Below are 26,684 nucleotides of genomic sequence, written 5' to 3'. Positions count from 1 at the left end.
ACTGGAACCCGAAAGAGCAACGGGCGATGGCTGGCGTGCCAGAAGAAATGGCTCTGTGTGCCACTTCTGGCACACGTGCCCTAGGTTTGCCATCATGGGTAAAAGGTCTCTTGTTTGAGCAGGGGTTTGGACTAGAAGACCTCTGAGGTCCCTTTCCGGCTCTATTATTCTGTGTTCGAATTCTGCATAGTTCTCAAGAATCTAGCAACTCCTACCCAGAATCGCTTTCCAGAGCGAGATGGGTGGCATTTAAATTTAATAAATAACTAACATTCCTCTCTCTCCCTCCCCCCTCATACTGCACCTACAACTTTCCTGACTGGAGAACCATGTTTTTCCCATGATCCTTAGGGCCGAGCCAAGAAGAATGTCTCCAGTGTGCCAAGAAAGTCCACGAGTGGAGGTGTGTCCCAACATGCGGAGAAGGCTACTATCACGACGAGAGGCTTGGATTACCGTTCAGAGTCTGCCAAAGGTAATTATCTGCTTTGGCAGCCTGTTATGGAGGCCTTTTAGAAAAGCGGTCTGGGAATGAGCTGGAACCCCTCGCAGAGCAATCTGCTCTGACAAGCTGCAAACATAAATCTTCCGTCTTTGACTGTCTAATATTGCTGTGATGTTGTGAGATTTTTCGGAGGGAGGAAAAAAAGAAAAACCCGAGACCTTTAAACTTCTCAGATCTTTCCACAAGGTGGCCATTTAAAGTTCCTTCTGCAAATTTGGGATCTGATTTCCTTCTTGCCAGCTCCCCGCGTGCTCATCAATTGGATATTGGCCCTCCTTAACTTCCTGCAACATCTGCTCCCAGAACAAAAGATGCAGGTGGAAGGAGGCGCTTTGCTGCTAAGGGATCTTCTATGAAATGTTTTCCCCTTCAAAGGATAAAGCTCGGGGGCCAGAAGTTAGGTTTCGTGTCTGAAAATTCTTGTTTTCAGCCAGATGGTTCTTCTGATACTCCTAGAAGAAGAAGAAAAAACTGAGAAGCTTAATCAGCGCCAGGCTTGCAAATTTTTGATGTTGGAACCCTGACCGTTTGATAGGGTAGTGGGGAAGACCTTGGGAGACTAGGTAAAGAGAGGCTGCCAGTTCTGACCCAGCTCCCCAAACACGACAGACCCTCTGAAGTTAACTCAAAGATTCCTTTATTAGGAGTGCCGGCAGCCCTGGCAAAAAGTTTCTCTCTCACCGCAGGCTAACAAGTCTGTCTGGTAGGGAGATGAATACTTGTCTGCCACACCTATTCATCTCCGCCCCCTGCCTTTTATCCCCAGAGCTAGGGTCGAGCTTTGCTAGCAGCAGTGGCTCTTCAGTTCCAAGGATCAGCCCATAGATTTCCACTGCTCTCCTCTCCTCTGCCTTCTGTGCATTCGCGCATCAGGCACTGGACCCAGCTGTTCCTCCTCTTCCTCATCAGCTACTTCCAGACTTGGAGGCTGTTGACTTTCCATCTGAGGGCTGATGGACAGCCCAGGCCAAGTCTCTCTCTTTAATAGCTCCATTCCCTCTTCCCCCCTCGGAGCTCTCAGGTTGCCTTGATGCTGACCATGATCCCACGTCGCCTCCTCATCTGATTCGGCTGCTGGAGGGACAGGCTGCCGACAAGCCACAACGCTGCTAAACAAATGGTCAGATAAGAGGCAGCAGAGCCCACCGCTGCATAATGGGTGGAAAAAGAGGTTCAAAAGAGACCCTCCCTAGTATCTCAGGCTGTATATAGATGGTGGAGGGGTGTGTGTTGTACATTCATACTTGCCAAGATTCTGTCAATGTAGCTTTACAATAAAGTAGAATTAGCTCATCTTGTCATTCCTATCTGGTTTCTCCTACAAGGCTGACAGGTAAGACATCACATTGGGAAAGCTGATGTAGACAGAAGGAACTGGTTTGCTTGAAAGCAGCTTCCACTTTTTAATAGTGCATGTAGATAGAGTGGCACAGGGGTTAGAATGCAGTATTGCAGGCAAACTCTGCCCACAGACAGGAGTTCGATCCTGACCAGCTTAAGGTTGACTCAGCCTTCCAGGCTTCCAAAGTCAGTAAAATGAAGACCCAGATTGTTGGGGGCAATAGGCTGACATTCTAAATTGCTTAAGAGAGTGCTATAAAACACTATGGGACAGTATATAGGTCTAAAAGCTATTGCTATTGCTATAGACATAACTGTTGAATTGTGTGCAGCTGGATACTTCCTCCCATTGCCAACACATTTAAAAAATAAAATAAAATTACCATTACAAATCATTTTATTAAAGCAAACAAACTCAGAGATTTGTAAACGTTTTTACTTTTATAAAGATAGGTCCTTTTCTGGAGTTTCCGCTCCCAAAATATTTCATTCCTGATTTGAAAGCTGCCCAGATACTTAGTCTAGCTGATTCAGGTTTCTCAGAATATTCTCTTTTTTAAAAGTTGTATCAGAAAGTAAAAAACGTACTCAAGTCAGAATCAGAACAAAGAGTAGCTTGAATTTTAGAAATTTCTGACTGGGTTGGTACACTGATCCAAGCCAAAATATGACTTAAATTTCTTTTCACTGCTTGTTATTTAAACTCGGCTACTTATTCTTTCAGTAAACTTTTTTAAACAAATCGCCTGACCTGCGGGGTGTTTTTAGTTTGGTTTTAATATGGGTTTTAATTGTTGTATTTTTAATTAATCTAAATTAATTTATTTTTACTGTTCTAATTTTTAATCCTTTGTGAGCCGCCCCGAGTCCTTCGGGAGAAGGGCGGCATATAAATTTGACCAAATAAATAAATAAATAAATATAATCAAGCCAGCCATATTGTACTGCAATGACTGAACCTAGCCTATATCCAGAGGTACAAATAATAGATAAAAAATATTTGTAATGTATATAAGAATAATAGGTGGAATTATGAAAGAGATCAGTTGTTTTTGTTCTTTGTTCTTCTTGGAATTTGTAACATATTGCTTGCATAACTTTCCTTTTTAAAAATAAATCACAAAGATTGGGTTCCACATGCTAAGCAAAAATTAACTAGCGTAGTTCGGAACGATATAATGTGGCTTATTTTTGGCTTAGTATGCACAAACCTAACTATTATTTGTGCTTTAGTTTGCTGCATGAACACAGCCAATGGTGGCTTACTGAACAAACCACAATTAAAGCAATGTGCGAATCACACCCCTCCTTAAATTAAAATTATATGTATCACTAGTTATCAAACAGTTGTCTTTTATTGCCAGGTGTGAAGATAACTGCTTAAATTGTGATAGCTCTGGGAGAAACTGTTCCAGATGTAAAGAAGGATTTTACCTGCTGAGTGGCTCGTGCATCGCTAGTGACAGATGTCACAATGGTATGTGGTATCATGGATTGTTAGTAAATGAAACAATGTCTGCTGGGCATGTGGTTACAGGTAGTGGAATGTAAGAGTAGAAGCAGCCATGAGAGGTAACATTTTGAGTGGGGTCTAACTTGGCACGGCCAATACACCACAGCCAAGTTGCCATGGCCAACTTGCATCAGCCAACTCGCTGCAGGACAAGACAACTAATATTGAAGAAATGGCAGAATAGAATCTTTAAAGAAAGGATGCCAAAGGAGGGACAAAATAAAATACGAATGACAAAAATTAATTTAAAATACTTAAATTGACTTATCGAATTGTCACATAGTGAGTTTGTCCCACAATGAGTTGGCCACGGTGACTTGTCTCGGTGTGAACTGGGCCCTTGTGAGTTGGCCACGTGCCGAGTTGGCCATAACGTGTTGGCTGCGGCGAGTTGGCCGCACAAAGTTGTCCCATTCCATTTTGAATGTGTGGGGTTTGGTGGTGAGCAGCAGAGGGGAAAAAAGTATGCTGAGGTTCAAAGATCTGGTTTAGGACCTGGTTATTTACGGGACCACCTGATACCACCAATAGCCTCCCACCGACCAGTACGCTCCCATAGAGAGGGGCTCCTCCGGGTGCTGTCGGCCAAACAATGTCGACTGGCGGCCCCCAGGGGGAGAGCCTTCTCTGTGGGGGCACCTACGATCTGGAACACGCTCCCCCCAGAGATACAGAGGATCCCTGATCTGCACACCTTCCACCGTGTTCTCAAGATCTTTTTATTCCACCAGGCGGGCCTGACCTAAGTCTTTCCCCTTTTTAAATGGAAATTTTAAATTTGGTTTTAAATTATTGGGGTTTTAAATTTGTTCAGCCAAATTATTTAATTCGTTTTATTTTATTTTGTATTTATATGTTTGATTCTATGGCTGTTCACCGCCCTGAGTCCTTCGGGAGTAGGGCAGTATACAAATTTAATAAAATAAAATAAATAATAAAATAAAGAGAATCTGATGTTTCGTATCAAAATGAAGAGCAGATTGAGAAGAAAATGAACGGAGGCTGTAAGAATTGGCTTTCCGGTCAGGCCACTACTAGATCTGCCTCCATTCCCCAGAATCTCATTCTTTTCTTCAACCAGATGTTCCTCCTCTTATTTTTCTTCCGTGCATCGGAGAGGAAGGCAATTTTAATTGCTTTTGTGGCTGAAATTTGGTATTTATGGAATATATAATGAAGCTTCCTGGGATTAAATTGGGGTCGGAGGCATGGATTGAGAAGAATTAGTGATGTGAAAATGAGCAGGTAGAGCTATCAATGTCACTTCTTTTGATATCAGAATCTAGCCCTGAGCTGCTGCTGCTGCAGCTTTTGAAGGACGGGAAGGATTTGCATATTCAGAGCCACACATTAAACGTCAATTGTTCATTCTTAAATATAGTCCCTCGTTGCAGGCTTGAGTGGCTAGCCTGTTTGAATGATTAGAATCACGCTGCAGCAGTTACGAGGAACCTAATATTTATTTTTACCCCACCTTCACCGCTGGGGTGGATGGATAGAGAGATAATTTTTGAACCTGCTGCTGTTGCTTTGTAGTTTTGTATAATGCTGCAATATAATTATTACGTGGGAGGGACCCGTAGTTCAGTAGGCCGAGCATCTGCTTTGTGTGCAGAAGGTCTAGTTCTGTGATGGCGAACCTATGACACGCATGCCATGTTGCCTGGAATGCGCGGCATTGCCCATTCATCTTCCGGGTTTCTGGCACGTATGCACACATGACGATCAACTGGCCTTTATGTGTGTGAAAGTGCAGGAAACCGTAAGAGCTGGTCTTCCATTTTCCGGTGTGATCATGCATGGGGGCCAGCTGATTGGCTCGTGCGCATGCGCGGCAGTAACTGGAAGATTTGCTTCCTGGTGCACATGCATGTGCCAGAAACCGGAAGTAAGAATAAGAAGAATAAGAATAATTTTATTTCTATACCGCCCTTCTCCTGAAGGACTCAGTGTACAGCCTATTAAAAGCACAAGACAAACATCAATTAAAATAATTTAAAATTATTAAATAATTCGGCTCAATTTAAAACCCCAGAAATTTAAAACACCCAATTTAAAATTATTATGTTGATAGCCCGGCCTGGCGGAACAACAGGGTCTTCAGTGCACAGCGAAACACCCGGAGGTCGGAGATCTTACGCATTTCCGGGGGCAGTTCGTTCCACAGGGCTCGGGCTCCCACAGAGAAGGCCCTCCCCCTGGGTGTCGCCAGCCGACATAACTTGGCCGATGGCACCCTGAGGAGACCCTCTCTGTGGGAGCGAACTGGCCGGTGGGAGGCTATTGGTGGCAGAAGTCGGTCTCGAAGGTACCTGGGTCCTATGCCATGGAGCGCTTTAAAGGTGGTGACCAACACCTTATCCGGCATGCGTATGCCCCCTGGGCAGCTCCTCTTCCTGGTCGCAACCCCACTATCCTGTCAGAGCTGAAGAAGCTTCTTGGAGGCGAAGCGAAATGTCTTCAAAGAAAAAAACAAGGAAGTCCAGTTGCTTCCCAGAAAAAAAAAAAAGCACTTTTGGGACAACCATCAGAATAGTTTTTCTACTCTTACACATTTCAGGTTTTTTTTTCTAGTGGAAATGCTAATCTAATTTCTCTCTTCCTGCTGTCTCCTTTTTTTTTTTTTTCTCCTACGCCAAACACACACTCCCCCAGGTGACGAGATGTTCTGCGAGATGGTGAAATCCAACAAGTTATGCGAACGCAAACCGTTTATACAGTTTTGCTGTCGGACATGCTTATTGGCTGGCTAAGCCGGCATTTAATATCTGCCATCTGGAACTCCTAATGTGCCAGTTCCTTCCAGCAAAGTTTCCTTTTTTTTTTTTTTCCTTTTTTTCCTTTTCCACCCTGGTCCTAACCATCATCTAGTCCAGCCTCGACTTGCAACTCAGCTTTCTTTCACCATCGCTTGCAAGTTTGGTTCCTACAGTCTGTAGCCACTACAGGTCCCAGATAACGTGATGGCTCGGCTTGCTGCGTCTTGACCCCAAAAACGAATAAATAAGAAGGCCCAACAGCAATGTTGACATGCCTTGCGAGTGGAGATCCACGCAGCCTCAGCTTCACTCGTGCTAGCCAGCTTCTCACGTTTTGTGAAAGAAGAATGCAGGTGTACCTCCTTTCTGCATTTCCCCCCACCCCCCCAAAAAAGTGAAAGCGCGCTTCTTCCTTCTCCCTCCTAAACCTTTTAGAATAGTTTACAGATGCCTAGAAATATCTGCCTTAGATTTGCATTCTCACCACTGCGACGTCATGCTGGGATACGATTCATTTCCACAAAGTTGTGCTGGAAAATAGGCCCGTTCCCCATTGTCTTTTGATGGTCTTAGCTTGACCAAAGAAGGATTTCTGGAATTGGCAGGGGACATTGATTTTCCCTTAGCCCCCCCCCCCCACTCTTCTTCCTGTGCACTGGATCTCAACTATCAAACCCTGCTATAAACGATCTGGTGTGTTGCCTGCGACTCTGATCGACTGGATTTGAAGCCATCTCTGAGAAAGAGCTGGTAACGTGCTAGATCCTTGACTACAGGCGTAGCTACAATATTCTCTCCTTGTCCAAAATAGATCTCTTGAGCTTTGACAGATTGCTTTGCTTCTCTTACCATATCTCGCCGGCGCAAATAAAATAAAATAAAATAAAGACAGCTCAGTGATTTCACGAGGCGAATCTTTTCAAAACGGGCTTCGTTTAGTGAATCGAGAAGGAGAGAACGAAAAACAGCCAATTCTACCAAAACCACACTGAACAGAACAATTCATCTGAATGTATTCGCTATACATAAATATATATATATGATACAATATAATATATATATATATATATATATATATATATATATATATATATATATATATATATATATATATATTATAGTTTGTCATGTGGTGTTTCTATAATTGTGTTAAGATATATTTGACTATGTTGTCTTACAGATTTTTTTAAGAAAAAGAAGTAACTTATAATGCAGTCATTGCCTTCATAGAATTTTTTTACCGGTAATTATTTTCTACAGGGACATAACCTTTTTTTAAAGAAATGTAACTTAAACATTGCCCTCCTTTCTAACGATAATCTTTGTAAGCGTCAACAGAGTCGTTTCTTGGTATTCAGACATATGTAAACAACCGGGTTTTTTTTTTCTTTCTTTCTTTTCTTATACAGTATTAGCTGTTCTGACTCTCATTTTTAATAAATTAAAATCCTCCAGTCTGTGAAACGTGAAATTGGCAGTAAAAATGTTAATCGGCAATCGGACAAAGTGAGTTTTCAAAATTTGGGGGGTGGGGGGAGGATGGCAAAAGAAAAAAAAATTAATTAGTGTGTTCATACTGCTTGAATCATGTGCTGTCAAATTGGTGGAATGAATACTGGAAACCAAGCTAGTATTTATGATATAGCCAAACCTGGCAAAACGACAACATGAATAAAATATTTATAGTCCCCATCAATTACGATGTATTTATTTCATGCTAGTAAAGCACAGTATATTATTTTATTATGCGGAATGTCTTATGTCTTGTAATTGTTTACAATATTTTGGGGAGAGACCAAAATACCCCGTTTCCCCTAAAATAAGACATCCCCTGATAATAAGCCCAATTCGGCTTTTGAGCGCATGCACTAAAATAAGCCCCCCCCCCCGGAATATAAGCCCTCCCCGAAAATATTTAAACACATGCACAGCCGGTCCCCACCATTTCCTCTGGTTTTCTCCATGCCCCCCACCCCAAATAATAAGACCTCCCTGTAAATAAAGCCAAGCGCTTATTTCAGGGTTCAAAAAAATATAAGACAGGGTTTTATTTTCGGGGAAACACGGTATACATATTGGTAAGTAGCCCATGAGTAAAAATTCCCTGGGTGAAAAACTCTACTAATCTTTTTGATTAGGCTACATCACACCCTTTTGGTAGACAGAAATTCCACAATATAGTTTGCGGCAGGGGTGAAATGCTACCGGTTCGCTCCGGTTTAGCGGAACCGGTAGTGGTGGCGGCGCATGGGTCGGTGAACTGATAGCGGCGGTAGCACGAGGCTCCGCCCACCCACCCGGACGTCATTACTATATCCTGGTTCTAACCAGGAAGTAACCTGTTTTTTACCCCCTGCACATGAGCAGAAGGCTTTGTGCATGCGCAGAGGGTCCAAAATTGGCACACCCACTTTTGAACCAGTAGGGAAGGTAAGTAAATTTCACTCCTGGTTTGGGATATGTCTAATGAATCCCGCTTCGATTGTTCTACCTAATAAAGGAGAATATATTTGTAGCTCAGGATTGAAATGTGTGCTCTCTGAGTGGTGCAGTGACCTAGAGGTGGAGCTGTCGCCTCACAATCAGGAGGCTGAGAGTTCGATCCTAGGTAGCGGGAGATATTTCTCTCTCTGGGCACAATGAATATATATCAGCTGCGAACTCTGCATTGGCGACAGGAAGGGCATCCGGCCAGTAAACACTCAGCTCCATTCAGTTGCCCCAACTCCACCCCAATGCAAGGGATTACGGGGTCATTAAAAGACAAAAAATAATTTTTAAAAAATCCTTGGTGCTCTCTGAGCTTGGTTGTTTTCTTGCAGATGTTTCATTGCCCAAACTAGGGAATATCGTGTGTGAATGATTTTACCTAATTCGAGTAATGAAATGTCTGCAAGAAAACAACCAATCTCAGGAGAGCACCGAGGTACACGTATTTCAAAATGCAGAGATGAGTGAGGCAACCCAGATTCTTTTTTTAAACAGACCATCTCTTAAAATGGAATGAGCTGTGATCCAGAAAACTTACTTGGACATTTTTTTCCCACCATCCTCTCCTAATACCAATTTCACTGTGAATAGACATGGCCCATCTTCAGTGATCCCATTAGATCCGCTTCAGCCGTCACCGTCTTTCTAGTTTTAGAAATGGAAAGATTCAACGGAGGAAGTTGCTGAACGAGACTAAGCATTATGCAGAATTCAAAACCGTGCACCGTGACATGGGGATCTGTTTGTTAGTCGGATCATTTATGCGCTGGCAGATTTCCTTGCTAAAGTGATGGAGAAGCAATGAGCAGGAACAGCTAAGGGAGAGAGTTAGATGTTTCTCTTGTGACCTCTTGATAGTTCTTTCACATAGATAGAATAACAGAGTTGGAAGGGACCTTGGAGGTCTTGGTTTGGTTTGGTTTATGGTTTATTTGATTTGTATACCGCCCTACTCCCGAAGGACTCAGGGCAGTGAACAGCCAACAATAAAATACATAAATACAAAAAATTTAAAGACCAGATAAAATCAAATTAAATCATTTTGGCCCAGACAGATTAAAACACCCCAATAATTTAAAAACAGATTAAAATTTACATATTTAAAAGGGAAGAAAATTAGGCCAAGCCCGCCTGATGGAATAAAAAGGTCTTCACAGCACGGCGGAAGGAGCGCAGATCCGGGATCCTCTGTATCTCCGGGGGGAGCTCATTCCAGATGGTAGGTGCCCCCACAGAGAAGGCTCTCCCCCTAGGGGCCGCCAGTCGACAGGTCTTCTAGTCCAACTCTCTGCTTAGGCAGGAAACCCTATACCAGTGATGGCTAACCTTTTCCAGACCGAGTGCCCAAAGCACGCGCCCAAACCCCCAAAATTCAATGCATGTGTGGCCCCTGCACATGTGCCCCATCCCTGCACAGGCACATGTGGCCCCGCATGTGTGTGTAACCCCCATGTGCGCCCCGCCTGCCATGCATGCACAGCAGAGACCTGAAGACCAACTGGCCAGTGGGAGGCGCGCGCGCATGCACAGCAGAGCTGAGCTGGGGCAATGGCTCGCGTGCCCACCGAGAGGGCGCCGGGTGCCACCTCTGGACGCGTGCCACAGGTTCGTCATCACGGCCCTATACCATTTCAGACAAATAGTTATCCAATCTCTTCTTAAAAACTTCAAGTGTTGAAGCCTTCACAACTTCTGGAGGCGAGGTGTTCTACTGATTAATTGTTCTCACTGTCAGGAAATTTATGCTTGGTTCTGGGTTGCTTCTCTCCTTGTTGCATTGATTAAACCGTCACAAGCTCTGTTTGTGTTCATGTAGCATGTTCTCTGAACTCTCCCACTGTGGTTTGTAAGGCATGGTTTACGGCGTAGCATGCATGAACCCAATTCTTAAGACCAGTGGTTCTCAACCTTTTCTTTCCCATTAAATTCCTTTTGTGGCCATGGATTATGGCCATGGACCCCCCAAGACTTAAGATTTAAATCATAACATTTTTTTTTCAAACCTTCGTGGACCCCCTGTGATGGCATCACAGCTCTCCAAAGGACCATAGATTGAGAAGCAGTGGTTTAGGCAAAAAACCTCAATTGTGGGTAAGCATGATATACAGTAATGGTATTCACTTACCTTCGCTACCAGTTCACCAATGAGAGTGTGCGCGCCACCTCTGTGCATGCATCCATGATGATGACTGGGCAGGTCTCTCTCTCTCTCTCTCTCTCTCTCTCTCTCTGTCTCTCTCTCTGTCTCTGTCTCTGTCTCTGTCTCTCTCTCTCTCTCTCTCTGTGTGTCACTGTCTCTCTGTCTCTCTCTCTGTGTTTCTCTCTGTGTCTCTCTCTCTGTTTCTCTCTCTCTCTGTTTCTCTGTCTGTCTGTCTCTCTCTGTCTCTGTGTCTCTGTCTCTCTCTCTGTGTGTGTCTCTCTGTGTGTCTCTCTCTCTCTGTTTCTCTGTCTCTCTGTCTCTCTGTCTCTCTCTGTCTCTCTCTCTGTTTCTCTCTGTGTCTCTGTCTCTCTCTCTCTCTCTGTGTCTCTGTGTCTCTGTCTCTCTGTGTGTTTCTGTGTCTCTCTCTCTGTTTCTCTTTCTGTTTCTCTGTCTGTCTGTCTCTCTCTCTGTCTCTCTCTGTGTGTGTCTCTGTGTGTGTCTCTGTCTCTCTCTCTCTGTGTGTGTTTCTGTGTCTCTCTCTCTGTCTCTGTTTCTCTGTCTGTCTGTCTGTCTCTCCCTCCCTCCCCCTCCCCCTCCCCCTCCCTCCCTGTCTCAAGCTGTCTGCTCAAGTTTATTCCTCTTCGGTATATGAACAGGAAGACAGGCCACAGATCAATGAAATAAGCAAGCAAACAATAATCCAAGCACTGGATTACAAAAACGATCATTTTCGGCCAACTAACGGCTAAACATGACGAGTGCGTGTGTGATTGCAGAGTCCCAAAACTCCAGTAGGGAAATGACTAGATTAGTGATTATGAAGTTAATTTGCTCTGTGACTCATCACTGTAACAATTATAATAGGATGGCCTCAAAATGTTTTAATTCTTCAGCGTCCTCCAATTCCTGCCAGCAGGAACGTGGTAAGAAATGTCAGCACACAATAAGCAAATAACACAGGGGTAAAGTTTAAATGGGCCCTGTGTCTTTACCTCCTGAGTAAATCCTCGTGCCTAGCTCTAATGAATAAAGAAACTGAACTGTATAATGGTTTCTCTACCAGAGCAATCCCAGACACCTCTGTTCAGAGTAGCCCATTAAATTTAAAGGGACTTTCCGGTAAAATGGATACAGCAGGGGTGAAATCTATTTATCTTCCCTACCGGTTCGGAAGTGCATGCGCCGTGCACATCACATACACGCGCAGACTCTCTGTGCATGCGCAGAGGGTAAAAAACAGGTTACTTCCTGGTTAAAACCAGGAAGTAACAACGGCCGGGAAGGTGGGCGGAGCCTTGTGCTACTGTCACTACCGGTTCTCCGAACCATCCGCCGCCATTGCTACCAATTCACCCGAACCGGTCTAAACCGGTGGCATTTCACTCCTGGGATACAGACATTTTCCCCAGCCAGCGCAGATTTTCAAGTGGCCACAGTAGAGAATTAAACCCAGGTTTAATTTAGCCAAAGCATCTGCCGACCTCTCAAGCTATAAAATGACATTTAAACTCTCTGTCCGAAGCCCTGGAAGCAAAACACCTGCTCTAAAATGGTGAGTCAAGCTGTGATAGTCAGCGAAAGGTGGTTTTGGAAAGAACGGATGAGCTCTTTCCCTGGGGGGACTCAGTGTGTTGTGGAAACTATGGCCTCTGGCTTAGCATAATGTTTAGTTTATAACAGTATGAAAAGTAAAGGATGGTTCAGTACATTCGGTGAACTTGCAAATTGCCTAATAGAATCTGGGCTATGTTGAATAATTGATGCCGCATGTTTTGGACTCTAAATCTCTGGCATCCTTTGCATTTTTCAGCACTCTCCTGTTTGATTATGCTGTTGATGCTGCCAGTAGAAGGCAAATTGAAGACATCTCCCTGTTTACTCAAAAGTTAATGCTACATTCAATAGTACTTCTTCCTTGCTTTGTGCAGGTATTTTTCGACTTACAAGAGCTCATTTAGTGATCTTTTGAAGTTACAACAGCACTGAAAAATGTGGCTTATGACCAGAGGTGAAATCCAGCAGGTTCTGACAGGTTCTGGAGAGCCGGTAGCGGAAATTTTGAGTAGTTCGGAGAACAGGCAAATGCCACCTCTGGCTGGCCCCAGAGTTGGATGGGAATGGAGATTTTGCAATATCCTTCCCCCAGGGGTGGGGAGGGAATGGGGGTTTTGCAGTATCCTTCCCCTGGAGTGGGGTGGGAGTGGAGATTTTGCAGTATCCTTCCCCTGCCACGTCCACCAAGCCACGCCCACAGAACCGGTAGTAAAAAAAATTGAATTTCACCACTGCTTATGACCATTTTTCATCTTTGTGGCATCCCCATAGTGATGTGATCAAAATTCAGCTGCTTGGCATCTAACTCGTATTTATGACCGTTGCAATATCCTGGGGTTACGTGATCAGCTTTTGCAACTTTCCGATGAGCAAAGTCACTGGGGAAGCCAGATTCACTTAACAGCCATGTTTCTAATTTAATAACTGCAGTGGTTCGCTTAACAACTGTGGCAAGAAAGGCCATAAAATGGGATAAAACTCGCTTTACAAATGTCTCACTTAACAGCAGAAATGTTGGGCTCAATTGTGGTCGTAGGTCAAGGACGAACTGTATAAGGATTGTCGTTAAATGTATTCATCGTGGCATGGAGATGGAAATTCAAGGCCAAGCTTGATTTAATTTGAGGGGATTTCAAAAAAGAGGAAAATAGCAGTGTTGGCAAAAATTGGTAGATGCCAGTGGAATAATCAATCTTTGGAAATGAGCCAGGTCCCTAGCTTTCCATGAGTTAATCAAATATCATGTATTATATGGCTCCCGGATATTTGTTAGGCCTCCCCTTTTTAAAAGTTCCTATTGTATTGACTTTTCTCATGCATGGTTATTTATGAAATATGATATTATGAAAGTAGGAGTATAAATTTGTGTAATACATAAATAATACATAAATAAACCGGTTGATTGATAGAACTAAAGAACCTCTTTTTTTTTCTTTTCTTTTTTTAAAAAATCAATTTTGGGTTGGGTATGGCACACAGGTTAGAGTTTTCATAATAATTTATTTCTTGGCCAAAGCTGACTCTTAGTCATCACCAAAATTTGTGTGGTTTTTCTTTCGAGATTATCTATACATCTGCATCTGTTTATCTTATATCCACCTATCTATCATCTCCGGATGTGTAAAACATATTTCTTGTTACATATGCAGTTTCTGATGAAGTAGACACTTGGCATAAATTTGTCTGATGTTAGTATGCCACCTCGTGGTCTCCAGTGACAGGAACATAAGATTTAAAACCAGTTGTTGCAGTTCAAGAAGGCGCCCAAGGAAGGATAAAATATTAATTCTACTGACATATAGAATTTAAACACAACACACACACACACACACACACACACACACACACAGAGAGAGAGAGAGAGAGAGAGAGAGAGAGAGAATATTGCCCTAAGCCAGAAACAGTGGATAAACTTTCAACATTTGACAAACCTAAAAAAAGAACATTAGAAATGTCAGACCAATCCATTTTCCTCCAGTAGTAATGCAGTACATGTCTAAAATAAAAATCATTAACATTGCATACATACATACATACATACATACATACATACATACATACATACATACAGCACCAGCAATAATGCCTGTTGTATGTCAGCAATATTTATATACAGTAATTGTAACTTTTATCTTTTAAAAAATTATTTGGAGGGGGACATACAAACAGTGGGAAAGCAAAGACATTATACCATTACACAAAACACATGCCCAAGATTTCCCAACGATTGTTTGCATTTTATATTGGAATAACTTTAGTTATTTCTAAGTACGTTAAGACTCCTTTCACATTTATTTTGGGTTTTAAAAAAAAAAGCCTTCAAGAAAACGTACTTCTGTTATTTGACAGTTCAATACCATATGAACCATTTCAGAAGATGGGATAGTAGGAGAAAAATCATTTTCCAGATGCTTTGGTTGTCCATTCCTATCGGACCTGTTTTGCCCCCCTAATTTTTCTATTTGAAAATGTAAATAAAATACAATCGGATGGATTCATGTTTCAACTTCTTCTGCTTGATCTTCAAATTCATAGGCTATAACCAGTGGTGGGATTCAAATAATTTAACAACCGGTTCTCTGCCCTAATGATTTCTTCCAACAACCAGTTCACCAAACTGCTCAGAAAGTTAACAACCGGTTCTCCCGAAGTGGTGCGAACTGGCTGAATCCCACCACTGGCTACAACCCTAGTTATACAACCTTTGACATACGTCCCTATCAATCTTTAACATGGTATAATCTGTTTCAGTAGTTAATGGTGCGCTGCTTGAACTATGCGCTTCTGGCTTGTTAAAATGTATTATCCTCATTGATGCATGCAGAAGGGCTATTTTGAGGACACTTCCCGGCTGATGGACAACCCATTATAAATAATTGCTAAGATATAAGCACCACCCCTGGCAATCTGTAATGGATGGTCAAAGCTGGGCTGAAGACATCAACATGCCACTCCAAAAGACAGAGAAGACGTGCATAGTAAATTTTACATGCCATGGCTTCTATCAATTTATGTGGGAATAAGTGGGATTTATCAAGTATCAGGCTTCTGATTCAACAACCCAAAATGGAAGTAATTAACCCAGGGGTGAAATCTACTTACCTTCCTTACTGGTTTGAAAGTACATGCGCCGCGCAGAGGGTAAAAAACACATTACTTCCTGGTTAAAACCAGGTAGTAACGACACCCGGGTGGGTGGGCGGTGCCTTGCGCCACCATTGCTACCGGTTCTACGAACCACCTGCCACAATCGCTATCAGATTGCCTGATCTGGTCTGAACCGGGAGCATTTCACCCCTGAATTAACCCCAAGGAAAGTCACTTAGAGCTCTGGTTCCTAGTAAGATTTATTAAGAAAGTTAAAGTAACAAACCCAGGATTTCCAGCAAGGATACTACTCTCTAATGGGAAGCCTACATTTAGGTAAAATAGGGCGGGGTGTTTCAGTTTCCTTAGCTCTATATAGGAAGGAAGGAAGGAAGGAAGGAAGGAAGGAAGGAAGGAGGGAAGGAGGGAACAAGTAGCAAAGGTAAATGAAACCCACCACTGATAAAAGTCCTGTAAATAAATAGGGTCAGAGCTGGCTTGCTGTCAGGGTTCCGACGGATGCTCTAATTAAATCATGAGCCTCGAGCCAAGCTTCAAAAGAAATCCAGTTATTTATTAGGAGCTTCATATCCGCATGTTCCCAAGTGAAGCCTGCTCTGACCCTACATAATTTACGCCCCTATCATGACCCTGTTTCCACCCTTCCCCCAGGGTGTTTCATCAATCACATTCGCCAACAGAGCAATTTCAGCGGTTGTAGAGACCACTCCCCTCCGGCTGCTGTGGGTAACCCTGGGATACAGCCTTGAGGGAGTTATGTCTGGAATGTGCATCTGTCTTTGGCTGCCATGCCATTTCATCAGTTTCCCATCCCCCCTTGCTTATGGCAACTCGAGAGCAGGCCAGGGATGCTTTGTGAGTTGATATCTTATCAAGCTAAGAATCAGCTCTCACATCCAGCTTTAGCATGTTGGATGAACCTGCCATGATGTAGTGCATTCCATTAAATCTGTGTTTCTTAGATGTTTTGCTCTCAGGATCCCTTCTCACTTTTGAAAACTATGGAGTACTCTAAAAGAGCTTTTGTTTGCATAGTTTTTATTTATTGATATTTACCATGTGAAAAAATAAAATGGATGCATTTGTAGAATATTTATTTATTGAATTGTGTAAAAACAATGTTAAATTCAATATTAATACCAGTAAAATATTTTTCATGAGGAACCCTCTTTTTTTTTTTTTTTGTTAATGAAAAATAATGAGAAATGTGATATTGATTTTAAATGTTTGCAAGTATCTTGATTCGGAGCTGCCAATCAGTGGCTAATTAAATGTTTTAAGTAAATTTTAATGGTTTAATGGTTTGTTTGCTTTGTTTTAATTGTTGTGAGCCGCCCCGAGTCCATTGGAGATAGGGCGGCATACAAGTTCCATTAATTAAATTCAATTAAATAACATTTTCAATATTTTCAATATTTGGCATTAAATCATTTTAATGTTGCAGACCTCCAAGAGGGTCTTGAAGGGGTCATTGTTGAAACACTCATTAACAGTTTAACAGTTTAACAGTAACAGAGTTGGAAGGTACTAGGGATTAAATCCTAATTGGTCTCATTAAGGCATCTTCTCTGAACAGAGCCATGGTGCTTTATCACCTATGGATGCCTGTTATATTTATATGTTATACTTATATTTGTATTTATTTATTAACTTTTATATTTATTTAACATTGATTGGAAGGGGTCAGAGCATTTGACCTGTAACTCAAAGGCAACTCCAAGCCCCCCCCCCGCCACCTTGAAAAGAGGCGGGCCTTCCACGCTGATAGCGTCAGCGTTACCATGGCGACGGAGCAAGCCTTGCGCAAAAGCCTTTGGCGCTCGATTGCTCGGCTTTCGGCTTGCTCGGCAGCTCAGCTCCGCGGACTGCGTCAAGGGCGGCCGCGACGCATGCGCACTCCATTCAAGCTCTTTTGGCGGCGGTGCGTTCTTCGCGGAGGCAGCCGAAGAGGGGAAGATGGTGAAGCTGACGGCGGAGCTCATAGAGCAGGCGGCGCAGTACACCAGCGCCGTGAGAGACCGGGAGCTCGACCTCCGGGGTGAGAGGAGCCGCCTTGGGGGTTCTGCCTACCCGGGCCGAGGTTGATTCTGTTCGACATAGTAGGCCCGGGCTCCTAAGCGCCCTGTGCAAAGCGTTTTCCGAGCGGGATGGTGGCCCGCGAGGGACTCATTTTACTAAAAGGCGTTTGTGGACCGTTAGGGAATAGGGGAGGCTATGTGGCTTTACTCTGTGCGCGTTTTCAGGTTCCCCAGGATAATCCCAGGACTGGTGTCGGGAATGGCTCCACTTCCGGTCCTCTGCCCCCATCTTTACACCCAAACCTGCTGTTTCTCACTGTCTGTTCCAGTTTGGTGTGACCTGCAAGGATCTGGCATGGCTACTTGGGCGGCAGCAGCAGCAGCAGCCTTGATTCTGATGCACGAACAGGCAAAAGAGCAGGCTTGGGTCTTCAGGATTGGGTCCCAAAGAGAGAGAATTTACATAGACGGGTAGATATAGAATTTAGATAGGTAGGTAGGTAGGTAGGACAGGAAGATATAGAGTTTAGGTAGGTAGAGATGGATGGATGGATGGATGGATGGATGGATAGATATAGAATTTAGACAGATAGATAGGAAGGTATAGAGGGTAGGTAGGTAGGTAGAGATAGATAGAATTTAGACAGGTAGGTAGATATAGAATTTAGATAGGTAGAGATAGATAATTTAGACAGGTAGATATAGAGTTTAGGTAGATAGAGATAGATTAGATAGATTAGATAGATAGATAGATAGATAGATAGATAGATAGATAGATAGATAGATAGATATAGAATTTAGATAGGAAGGAAGATATAGAGTAGGTAGGTACGTAGGTATGTAGAGATAGATAGAATTTAGACAGATAGGTAGATATAGAATTTAGATAGATAGATAGATAATTTAAACAGGTAGATATAGAGTTTAGGTAGATAGGTAGAGATAGATAGATATAGAATTTAGACAGGAAGATATAGAGTTTAGGTAGGTAGAGAGTGAGAGAGAGAGAGAGAGAGAGAGATAGATAGATAGATAGATAATTTAGACAGATAGGAAGATACAGAGTTTAGATAGGTAGGTAGGTAGAGGATAGATAGATAGATAGAATTTAGACAGATAGGTAGATATAGAATTTAGATAGGTAGAGATAGATAGGTACGTAGGTAGGTGGAGGATAGATAGATAGATAGATATAGAATTTAGACAGATGGGTAGATATAGAGTTTAGGTAGGTAGAGATAGATAGGGATGGATGGATGATGGATAGATAGAGAATAGACAGATAGGTAGATATAGAGTTTAGGTAGGTAGAGATAGATAGATAGATAGATAGATAGATAGATAGATAGATAGATAGATAGATAGATAGATATTCATTTATAGAATTTATATAGCTGCCCCATGATTCTAGATAGTTTACAAAAAAATAAAGCACCGATGACAGTTATCTAGTTTCAGTAATGAAGCATCTGCAAGAAAACAACCAAGCTCAGGGAGAACCACTCCTTATCTTGCCTTAAACTCTGGATCATTCTGGAAGCATTCAGGGGTCCCAACCTGTTCTTAGTGAGCCGGTTTTTGTGTGTGCTTTTTCTTCAGCAGTTCTATAAAAAAACAATTTTGTTTATTGTTGCTGATTGAGTCACTTTGCAACGATCTAAGGGGTCGCCAAACTTGGCAACTTTTAAGACTTGTTTTGCTGGCTGAGGAACTCTGGGAGTTGAAGTCCACAAGTCTTCAGCTGCCAAGTTTGGAGATCCTGATCTAAGTTAATCGAAGCCTAGGAGCTTGCAAGTAAATAAAACCTCCCAGATCTTTTGTATTTGTTAAAATGTGTGGTTTTCTTTTGTTACACATATTGACAGTGGTGTTTTTCAATAGGTAGGTCTGTAAAGTTATAGAACGCTGTTTCAAATGTTTCCTTTTATCAGAGCTTGCTGGCGTTCACTCTGGCAGACTCCCATCTTCTCTTGAATGTACTCCATTTTGCCAGGTCTTGTTAGATTTGTTATAAGAAGTGCAGCAATGATAATTTGCTGTTAAATGTTATCAGATGCATATTCAGAACGTGTATTTTTTATGTTATTATATTGTTCTGTTTTTTTTTTTATCAGGATACAAGATTCCTGTAATTGAGAATTTGGGTGCCACATTGGACCAGTTTGATACTATTGATTTCTCCGACAATGAGATCCGGAAGTTGGATGGCTTTCCGCTGCTGAGGAGATTGAAAACATTGCTGATGAATAACAACAGATTAAGGTGAGTTTGTTTTCAGCCACAATTTTGAGATTAAATGGAAATTCTAGATTGATCTTTATTTCTATTGCATACCTTCATGCAAATATAAAAGCAAATGATGCTTGGTAAAGAAATGATCTTCTACCAGATTTAATTTATTAGTTTTTCTCTTTAGCCTCTCCTTTTCTTTTTCTTTTTTTTCCTTCAGCCGAATAGGTGAAGGACTTGAACAGTCTTTGCCAAATCTCACTGAACTCATCCTTATCAACAATAACATCGTGGAATTGGTAAGTCAAATAAAGGAAATAAGTATCGCTTTGTGAGTACTAGGGTGACCTAGAGTTTGAGATTTATGTTCAGTTTTCTTCTCGGTATGAAAAACATTCTTAAAAATTGTGAACGCTTTAGTTGGGCATGCATAAAACCGGGGGAATCTGTACGGTAGTTTCTAGATGAATATCTGCATCATACTAAGCCAAGCCATTAACTATAGATTGCAAGAATATTGGCTGGATTTATAAATCACTTTAAGCCAAAACCAAAATACAACCTTTTTTGACACCATCTAAACTGAATTACATGGCTAAATGTCCTAATGGTTTTCTTTCTCTCTCTTTTGTTCTAATCTCAAGTCCATGGGCGCTGCTTATTTACGTATGACTTCTTCTAATAAAGGGAGAAAGAGGATGCTTTTTATGTTTAATTTTTCTTAGTTTTAGTATTATATCATTGGTTTAAATAGGCTTATATATGTGTCATTAATATAAACAGCAAAAGACAGAAATTTTCAGGGAAACAGGATTGATGAAAGCAATTTCAGTGCTCACGGTCAAAGGTTGCAGTATTCCCCTCTTGTGGAAACTGAAAGAGAGATCTTAGTCTCTAAATGCAGTTTGACAAAAACACAGGTAAACAGCGCCGTCTTGGGTTTCTGCGATTTCAATCCATGTGTGTGTTGTTCTGTCTTGTGAATGGCTTATGCCAATCTGCAGAACCTTATTGACCTTATAATGCATAAACCTGGGAAGCTTTTCCTTATGTAATCTCCAAAAGGTCATTGGTTTCTTCCTTCCAGAAGAAAAAGTTAACGCCTTTCTCTAGTTCCGAAGGAATTCTGTGCATCAAAGAGGCCAGTTGTTTGCAGCCTGGGCATTTAAACTGTACAGTTCAGAAAGCTTCACATAAACCTTGCTTCATGTTATGAAGCTTTCTGAACTGTACAGTTTAAAATGCCTAGGCTGCAAACATCTGGCCTGCTTGATGCACAACATTCTTTCTGAACTAGAGTGTGAATTGACATCGTGAATACTATTCCTAAACTTTTTAAAACTGAATTGCATGCATGCTTGCTCTGTACTAAATCTTGCACTTCCTGAAGGAAACAGTGCACAATGTACATAACGTGGTGTAAAATTAACTAAATGTTTTATGTTGTACCTTTCTTAGGGTGATCTTGATCCTTTGGCAACTATCAAATCCCTAACTTATCTGAGGTACAAAATCTTTATTTTTAAACAACAGTTTCTGATTGTTGAAAAAAGTGAGGACACTGCTACTGTCACTTAAAAGCAAATTTATATATTCACTTAACAGATCTATATTCCACTTTATTTTGTACAACTAAAGGTAGCATTCATAACCCCTCCTATTTTCTTTGTAACCACTTCTTCTCTGTGGGAAAGATTGGGCTAAGACAGGAGTGTCAAACTTGCACTGTCACAGCATTGTCACGTGACATATCGTGAGTTTTTCCCCTTTGCTAAACCAGGCATGTCCAGCGCGTGACACATCCGGCCCACGGGCCACAAGTTTGATAGCCCTGGGCTAAGAGAAAAGGACTCATCTATCATAAAAGCCAGCTGGCTTTTTCTAGCATAAAAGCCAGCTGGGTAGCATTGGATCAGTCCTTTTCTCAATAAAGACTATGATCATACACGGTGAAGAAAATGCAGAAAAATTCACACAGTTGTCACTTGTTCATTTTTTTTTAGATTTAAGTGGGTTTGCAGTGACCATGAGAGGACAGAATGTAATTTACCAGTATTAGAACGAGGCATTTTGACCTTGGAATGATTTATAATACGTATAATACATAATGTTAAATCAATTCATATAGGTTAAACTTCTTGGTATGTATTTGAAAAACCATTTTATACGTAGTGTTGACAAAACATAAGAATTCTTCGTTGATATAACAGCAGGTTCTTTTGCACGTGTTAATTTAGAACAAACCTGAGGATTTTTAAAATCTGCAATTACTCATTAATTGGTTGGTGTTGCAAATTGGTATTCTTATCCTACCAAAAGAAGTGTTGTTGCTTTTTCTTTTGGTAATTCGTTTATTGTAATTATTCAAATGTACATTCCTCTGTTCTGTGGTTTCACATTTTATCTTGTATGTTTCTCTTATGAGTTCCTGTGTTCAAATGGTCTGAACGCATTTTTAAAAAAAGATTATGTGAATGTCTTCCCTTTGCAGCGTTTTGAGAAATCCTGTAACAAATAAGAAGCATTATAGGCTATATATCATTCATAAGGTTCCACAGGTCAGAGTGCTGGATTTCCAAAAAGTGAAATTAAAAGTAAGTCGTCTGACACTTTTCTTTTGAAGTACTGTTTCCTGACAAGTATATTCAGTTACATAGTTTTGAGTTTTTCTCTCTAACCTACAGTAATTTTCCGGGTTAGCATTTTGATTATGGATCGATTTTTTGCAACTGTAATTTGAAATGCAGTCTTGTGGTACGCTTATGGAAACATACCATAAATGCAGTAATAAGGTTGGGAGTTTTAAAATGTATACTTGGGTTCTGAATTTAAAAATTAAGATAAAATTAGGAATTCTGGTATTGTGTGCGACCATCATATGACAGACTGAATGAAAATTCAGAATTCATTTAAAAAATGTTTTCTGTTCTTTTAAATGACCACATTTGGAGCAATTCGTACGTACTTGGTTATTCACTTCTTCGATGGTCGGAGAAAGAAAGTCACTCTCAAGAGCAGCATCTAAGCTAAATGAAATTTCCCATTATGACACAGCAGTTCATATGTCATCTCCGACAGAAGCACATCCCTTTTTAAAATAGAAACATCCAACAAAGTGTGCAACTTTGGGGGAAGAATTGCAAGTTGAAATGCGTAACGTCAACATGTATGCACACATTTACTGTATTTTTCGGAGTATAAAACGCTCCAGACTATAAGATGCACCTACCTTTTTTGGTGAAGAAAACAAGAAAAAGAAATCTGCCTCTGCCTCCCAGCAATTTTGCCTCATTGCAGCAAACAGCAAATAGCCTGCTTTGCTTTCCTTTTCGTTTTCAGCATAGCTTGATTAGCACAAGAAAAAAAAAAATCTGCTCCCAGCAATTTACCTCCTTGCAGCAAGCAGCAGAGCCCTGCACAAAACAACTGAGAGCAAAACAGCTGAGCGTCGGGAGGCCGATCCAATCAACTTGTGCTAATTAGGCTGTGCTGAAGCTGAAAGGAGCTGTTTCTTCTTGCTGTTTGCTGCAAGGAGGTAACTGCTGCGAGGCAGAGGCCAAAGGGTGGAGGCCAGTGGGTGGGCGGGGCTACATTCTGTATATAAGATGCACCTAAATTTTCACCCCTTTTTAGGGGCGAAAAAGGTGCGTCTTATACTCTGAAAAATATGTGTGTGTATATATATGTAAGTTATTACCTCACCCTACAAATTGCTTTGGGGAAAAACCATGCACAGTAGGCTTGTTTCTGTTGATGTTGCATTAACTTTGTGTGTGTGTGTGTGGTGTTGCTGTAGGAGCGTCAGGAGGCAGAGAAAATGTTCAAGGGCAAGCAGGGTGCACAGCTTGCAAAGGATATTGCCAGGAGAGCCAAAACGTAAGATACGGATAACCACTTTAAACTCTTCAGAAACACCACAGGCAAATGGAAAAATAAGAAAAATAAATAAAGAAGAAGAAGCAGTAGCTGTCACTAATTAGCAGTGCATTGCTTCATATACTTTAGAAGAAACAATATGATTTTTTATTTTTTTTGTCACCAATCTGGTGGTTCAAAATTCAAATCGGCAGCTTAACCTTCGCGCAGCATTTACAATTTTGCTTGGGACAGTGTTAAAATGGGCGGGTTTAGGGAATGCTTTCCTGCTGGTGTTTCTGAAAGAGCTATTCTTTGATTATATCAGTTTGTTAACAAAGATAAGATACTACACTTGATTGAAATCTGGGCTTCCCTGAGCTTCTCTTGGGAAGTTCGAGAAGCATGTGAAGAAGATCTTTTAAAATTGAACCATACCTTCCTTCCTTCAGTTTTAACCCAGGTGCTGGTTTGCCTACTGACAAAAAGAAGGCTGGGCCCTCCCCGGGAGATGTAGAGGCTATAAAGGTAATATTTTTCAGACCCCATAAAAGGAGCAGTTCAATCAAGAAACTCACTGGTCACTGGTCAAATCTAGCCAAAGATTTGATAATGGAAGTACTTCATCATCTTCTTTTAATGACCCCATAATCCCTTGCGGGGTGGAGTCAGGGCAACTGAATGGAGCTGAGTGTTTACTGGCCGGATGTCCTTCCTGTCGCCAGTGCGGAGTTTTGTTCAGCAGATATATTCTCATTGTGCCCAAAGAAAGAGAGAAAAAATTATCTGCCTCTATCTAGGATCGAACTCGCAGCCTCCTGATTATTATTATTATTATTTATTCAATTTATATACCGCCCTTCTCCTATTGGACTCAGGGCGGTGCACAGCCAAGGATAAAAAACATACCAATACAAAATTTAAAATCAATTAAAAGAATTATACAGCTTTGGCCCACAATTTAAAACAATCCAATTAAAACCCAATTTACACTTAAAAAGCTAAAAAGAGCTAAAAAGGGGGGGGGGTGTTTCATGCCAGTCCTGCTTGATGGAAAAGAAAAGTTTAGGGCACGGCGAAAGACCCGGAGATCTGGTATCCTTTGTATCTCCGGGGGCAAATCGTTCCAGAGGACAGGTGCTGCCACAGAGAAGGCCCTCCCCCTGGGGGTCGCCAGCCGACATTGCCTAGCTGATGGCACCCGGAGGAGTCCCTCTCTGTGGGAGCGTACTGGTCGGTGGGAGGCCATCAGCGGCAGAAGGCGGTCCCACAAATACCCAGGTCCTATGCCATGGAGCGCTTTAAAGGTGGTGACCAACACCTTGAAGCGCACCCGGAAGACCACTGGAAGTCAATGCAGCTCACGCAGGAGAGGCATCACATGGGAGCGCCCTCTTGCTCCCATAATCCCCTCCGCGGCCGCATTCTGCACCAGTTGGAGCCTCCGGGTGCTCCTCAAGGGAAGTCCCATGTAGAGAGCATTGCAGCATTGCAGTAGATTGTGAGGAGAGAGCTCCACCTCTAGGCCACTGGGCCACTCCTTGATACAGAAGTACAGGCGGCTGCTAATTCCCAGAACTCTGTTTGCAGTTGTGTAAACTAGCTTTTGCTACCATCGTGAATTGTATAGCTTTCTCTTTGTTTTGCAGCTGACAAGTACAGATGACTTAAAAATTTCATAGCTATGTTGTTACTGAAAATATTATCCTTTGAGCCAATCATTTGAATATTCATTAGCCGTTTAAGTTAATTTACAAGACTGACTTTGGATGTTTCTTTTCAAGAACGCCATTGCAAACGCCTCAACTCTAGCTGAAGTGGAGAGGCTGAAAGGTTTGCTGCAGGCTGGTCAAATACCTGGCAGGGATCGGAAAACTGGTAAGGAATAATCAGTCTTCTAACATTTAGAAAGCATAGCTGACAAGTTTCCTTTGAAAGAGCAGAGAAGGAGGTTTTTTTTTTTACTGTTTCTAGAGCAATTTAGGGCAATTGTGTAGATAGAATGGAACACTTCAAGGGTGAGGTATTTAAATTGCCATCTTATGGAGAATATATTGTTTTGAAATACAAAGACAACACAGAATTACATATATTTTTTTGGCTACAGAATGTGGCCATATATCCTTACTTGCAATTGGAGAGAGCAAAGGCCAGAACTTCTAAGAAAGTTGAAGAAAGTTTTTTTTTTTTTTTTAATTTGATTTATATGCCGTCCTTCTCCGGAGTCTCAGGGCGGCTTACAGTGCGTTAAGCAATAGCCTTCATACTTTTGTATATTTTATACAAAGTCAGCTTATTGCCCCCACAAACTGGGTCCTCAATTTACCTACCTTAGAAAGGATGGAAGGCTGAGTCAACCTTGAGCCTGGCAAGATTCGAACTTACTTTAATTGCAGACAGCTGGTGTTAAATTATAGTGTTTAGTCTGCAGAGCTATCCAGGCTCCAGCAATTAAGTTGCTAAATTAGTATGAGCTTAAATCTTTCCAAATGGAAAAAAAAAAAAATCTGACTCAGTACAACTGTTCCTTTGGTAAGAATTTAAAGAGCCTCGGTGGCGCAGTGGTAAGAGTGCAGTACTGCAGGCTACTTCTGCTGACTGCTGGCTGCCTGCAATTTGACAGTTCGAATCTCACCATGCTCAAGGTTGACTCAGCCTCCCATCCTTCTGAGGTGGGTAAAATGACTACCCAGATTCTTGGGGGCCATATGCTGACTCTGTAAACCGCTTAGAGAGGGCTGTAAAAGCACTGTGAAGCGGTATATAAGTCTAAGTGCTATTGCTATTGATCTTTCATATCTCTGTTTGACAGAAATAAATTGTATTTGTATTTTTATGTTAATTAGGTCCTTCAGATGAGGCTGGGGAAGAGATGGAGGAAGATACAGTTGCCAATGGGTCTTAATACTTTTTTTTTTACATCTTGGATAATCTACAATGTACTATTGTTTGACTTTTTTCCTTCTGGATAATGTTTTTTGTTGTGTTAAGAAGCAACTATGAAAATATGCAAATTGTAGTTTGTAAATTTTATACTGTACATTTGCAGTTAAATAAAGCTGCCTTTTTTTGAAATGGATCACACCATGGTGTGAACTTCTTACCATGTTTAAACTATGTTCAACTGGATTAACAGCATAATAAAGTAGTAGTACTAGAACTGCTGGTGAAA

The 26,684-nt window shown here is 41.6% G+C and overlaps 2 protein-coding genes across 3 annotated transcripts in view; both read left to right on the top strand.

Annotated features, from left to right (window-relative positions):
- Positions 1-7,814, top strand: part of PCSK6 (proprotein convertase subtilisin/kexin type 6) — a 128,017-nt gene extending 120,203 nt beyond the window's left edge. For both annotated transcript variants that reach the window (XM_034424697.2, XM_087877926.1), the window contains exons 19-21: positions 352-475; positions 3,211-3,323; positions 6,015-7,814. In XM_034424697.2, coding sequence (XP_034280588.2) covers positions 352-475; positions 3,211-3,323; positions 6,015-6,112 — 335 coding nt within the window. In that variant the 3' untranslated portion in view covers positions 6,113-7,814. The remainder of the gene's footprint in view (positions 1-351; positions 476-3,210; positions 3,324-6,014) is intronic.
- A 9,471-nt stretch (positions 7,815-17,285) lies between these two features.
- SNRPA1 (small nuclear ribonucleoprotein polypeptide A') lies at positions 17,286-26,684 on the top strand. Its single transcript, XM_034424700.3, has 9 exons — positions 17,286-17,448; positions 19,543-19,690; positions 19,878-19,956; positions 21,116-21,162; positions 22,149-22,251; positions 23,454-23,533; positions 23,965-24,040; positions 25,297-25,390; positions 26,359-26,684. Exons 1-9 carry the CDS (start codon positions 17,367-17,369, stop codon positions 26,415-26,417), a joined length of 768 nt encoding a protein of 255 aa, XP_034280591.1. The 5' UTR covers positions 17,286-17,366; the 3' UTR covers positions 26,418-26,684.

This window comes from Pantherophis guttatus, chromosome 13, assembly GCF_059756535.1.
Source record: "Pantherophis guttatus breed Tessera chromosome 13, ASM5975653v1, whole genome shotgun sequence".
Classification (NCBI taxonomy): Eukaryota; Metazoa; Chordata; class Lepidosauria; order Squamata; family Colubridae; genus Pantherophis; species Pantherophis guttatus.
Note: the sequence above shows the minus strand (reverse complement) of the source record. Positions and strands in the feature narration are given on the sequence as shown.

Coding starts and splice junctions, on each gene's coding strand:
- SNRPA1 (XM_034424700.3), top strand. CDS start 17,367: ATGGTGAAGCTGACGGCGGAGCTCATAGAGCAGGCGGCGCAGTACACC. Junction 21,163..22,148: donor AAATCCCTAACTTATCTGAG/GTACAAAATCTT, acceptor TTCCCTTTGCAG/CGTTTTGAGAAATCCTGTAA. Junction 22,252..23,453: donor TCCAAAAAGTGAAATTAAAA/GTAAGTCGTCTG, acceptor GTGTTGCTGTAG/GAGCGTCAGGAGGCAGAGAA.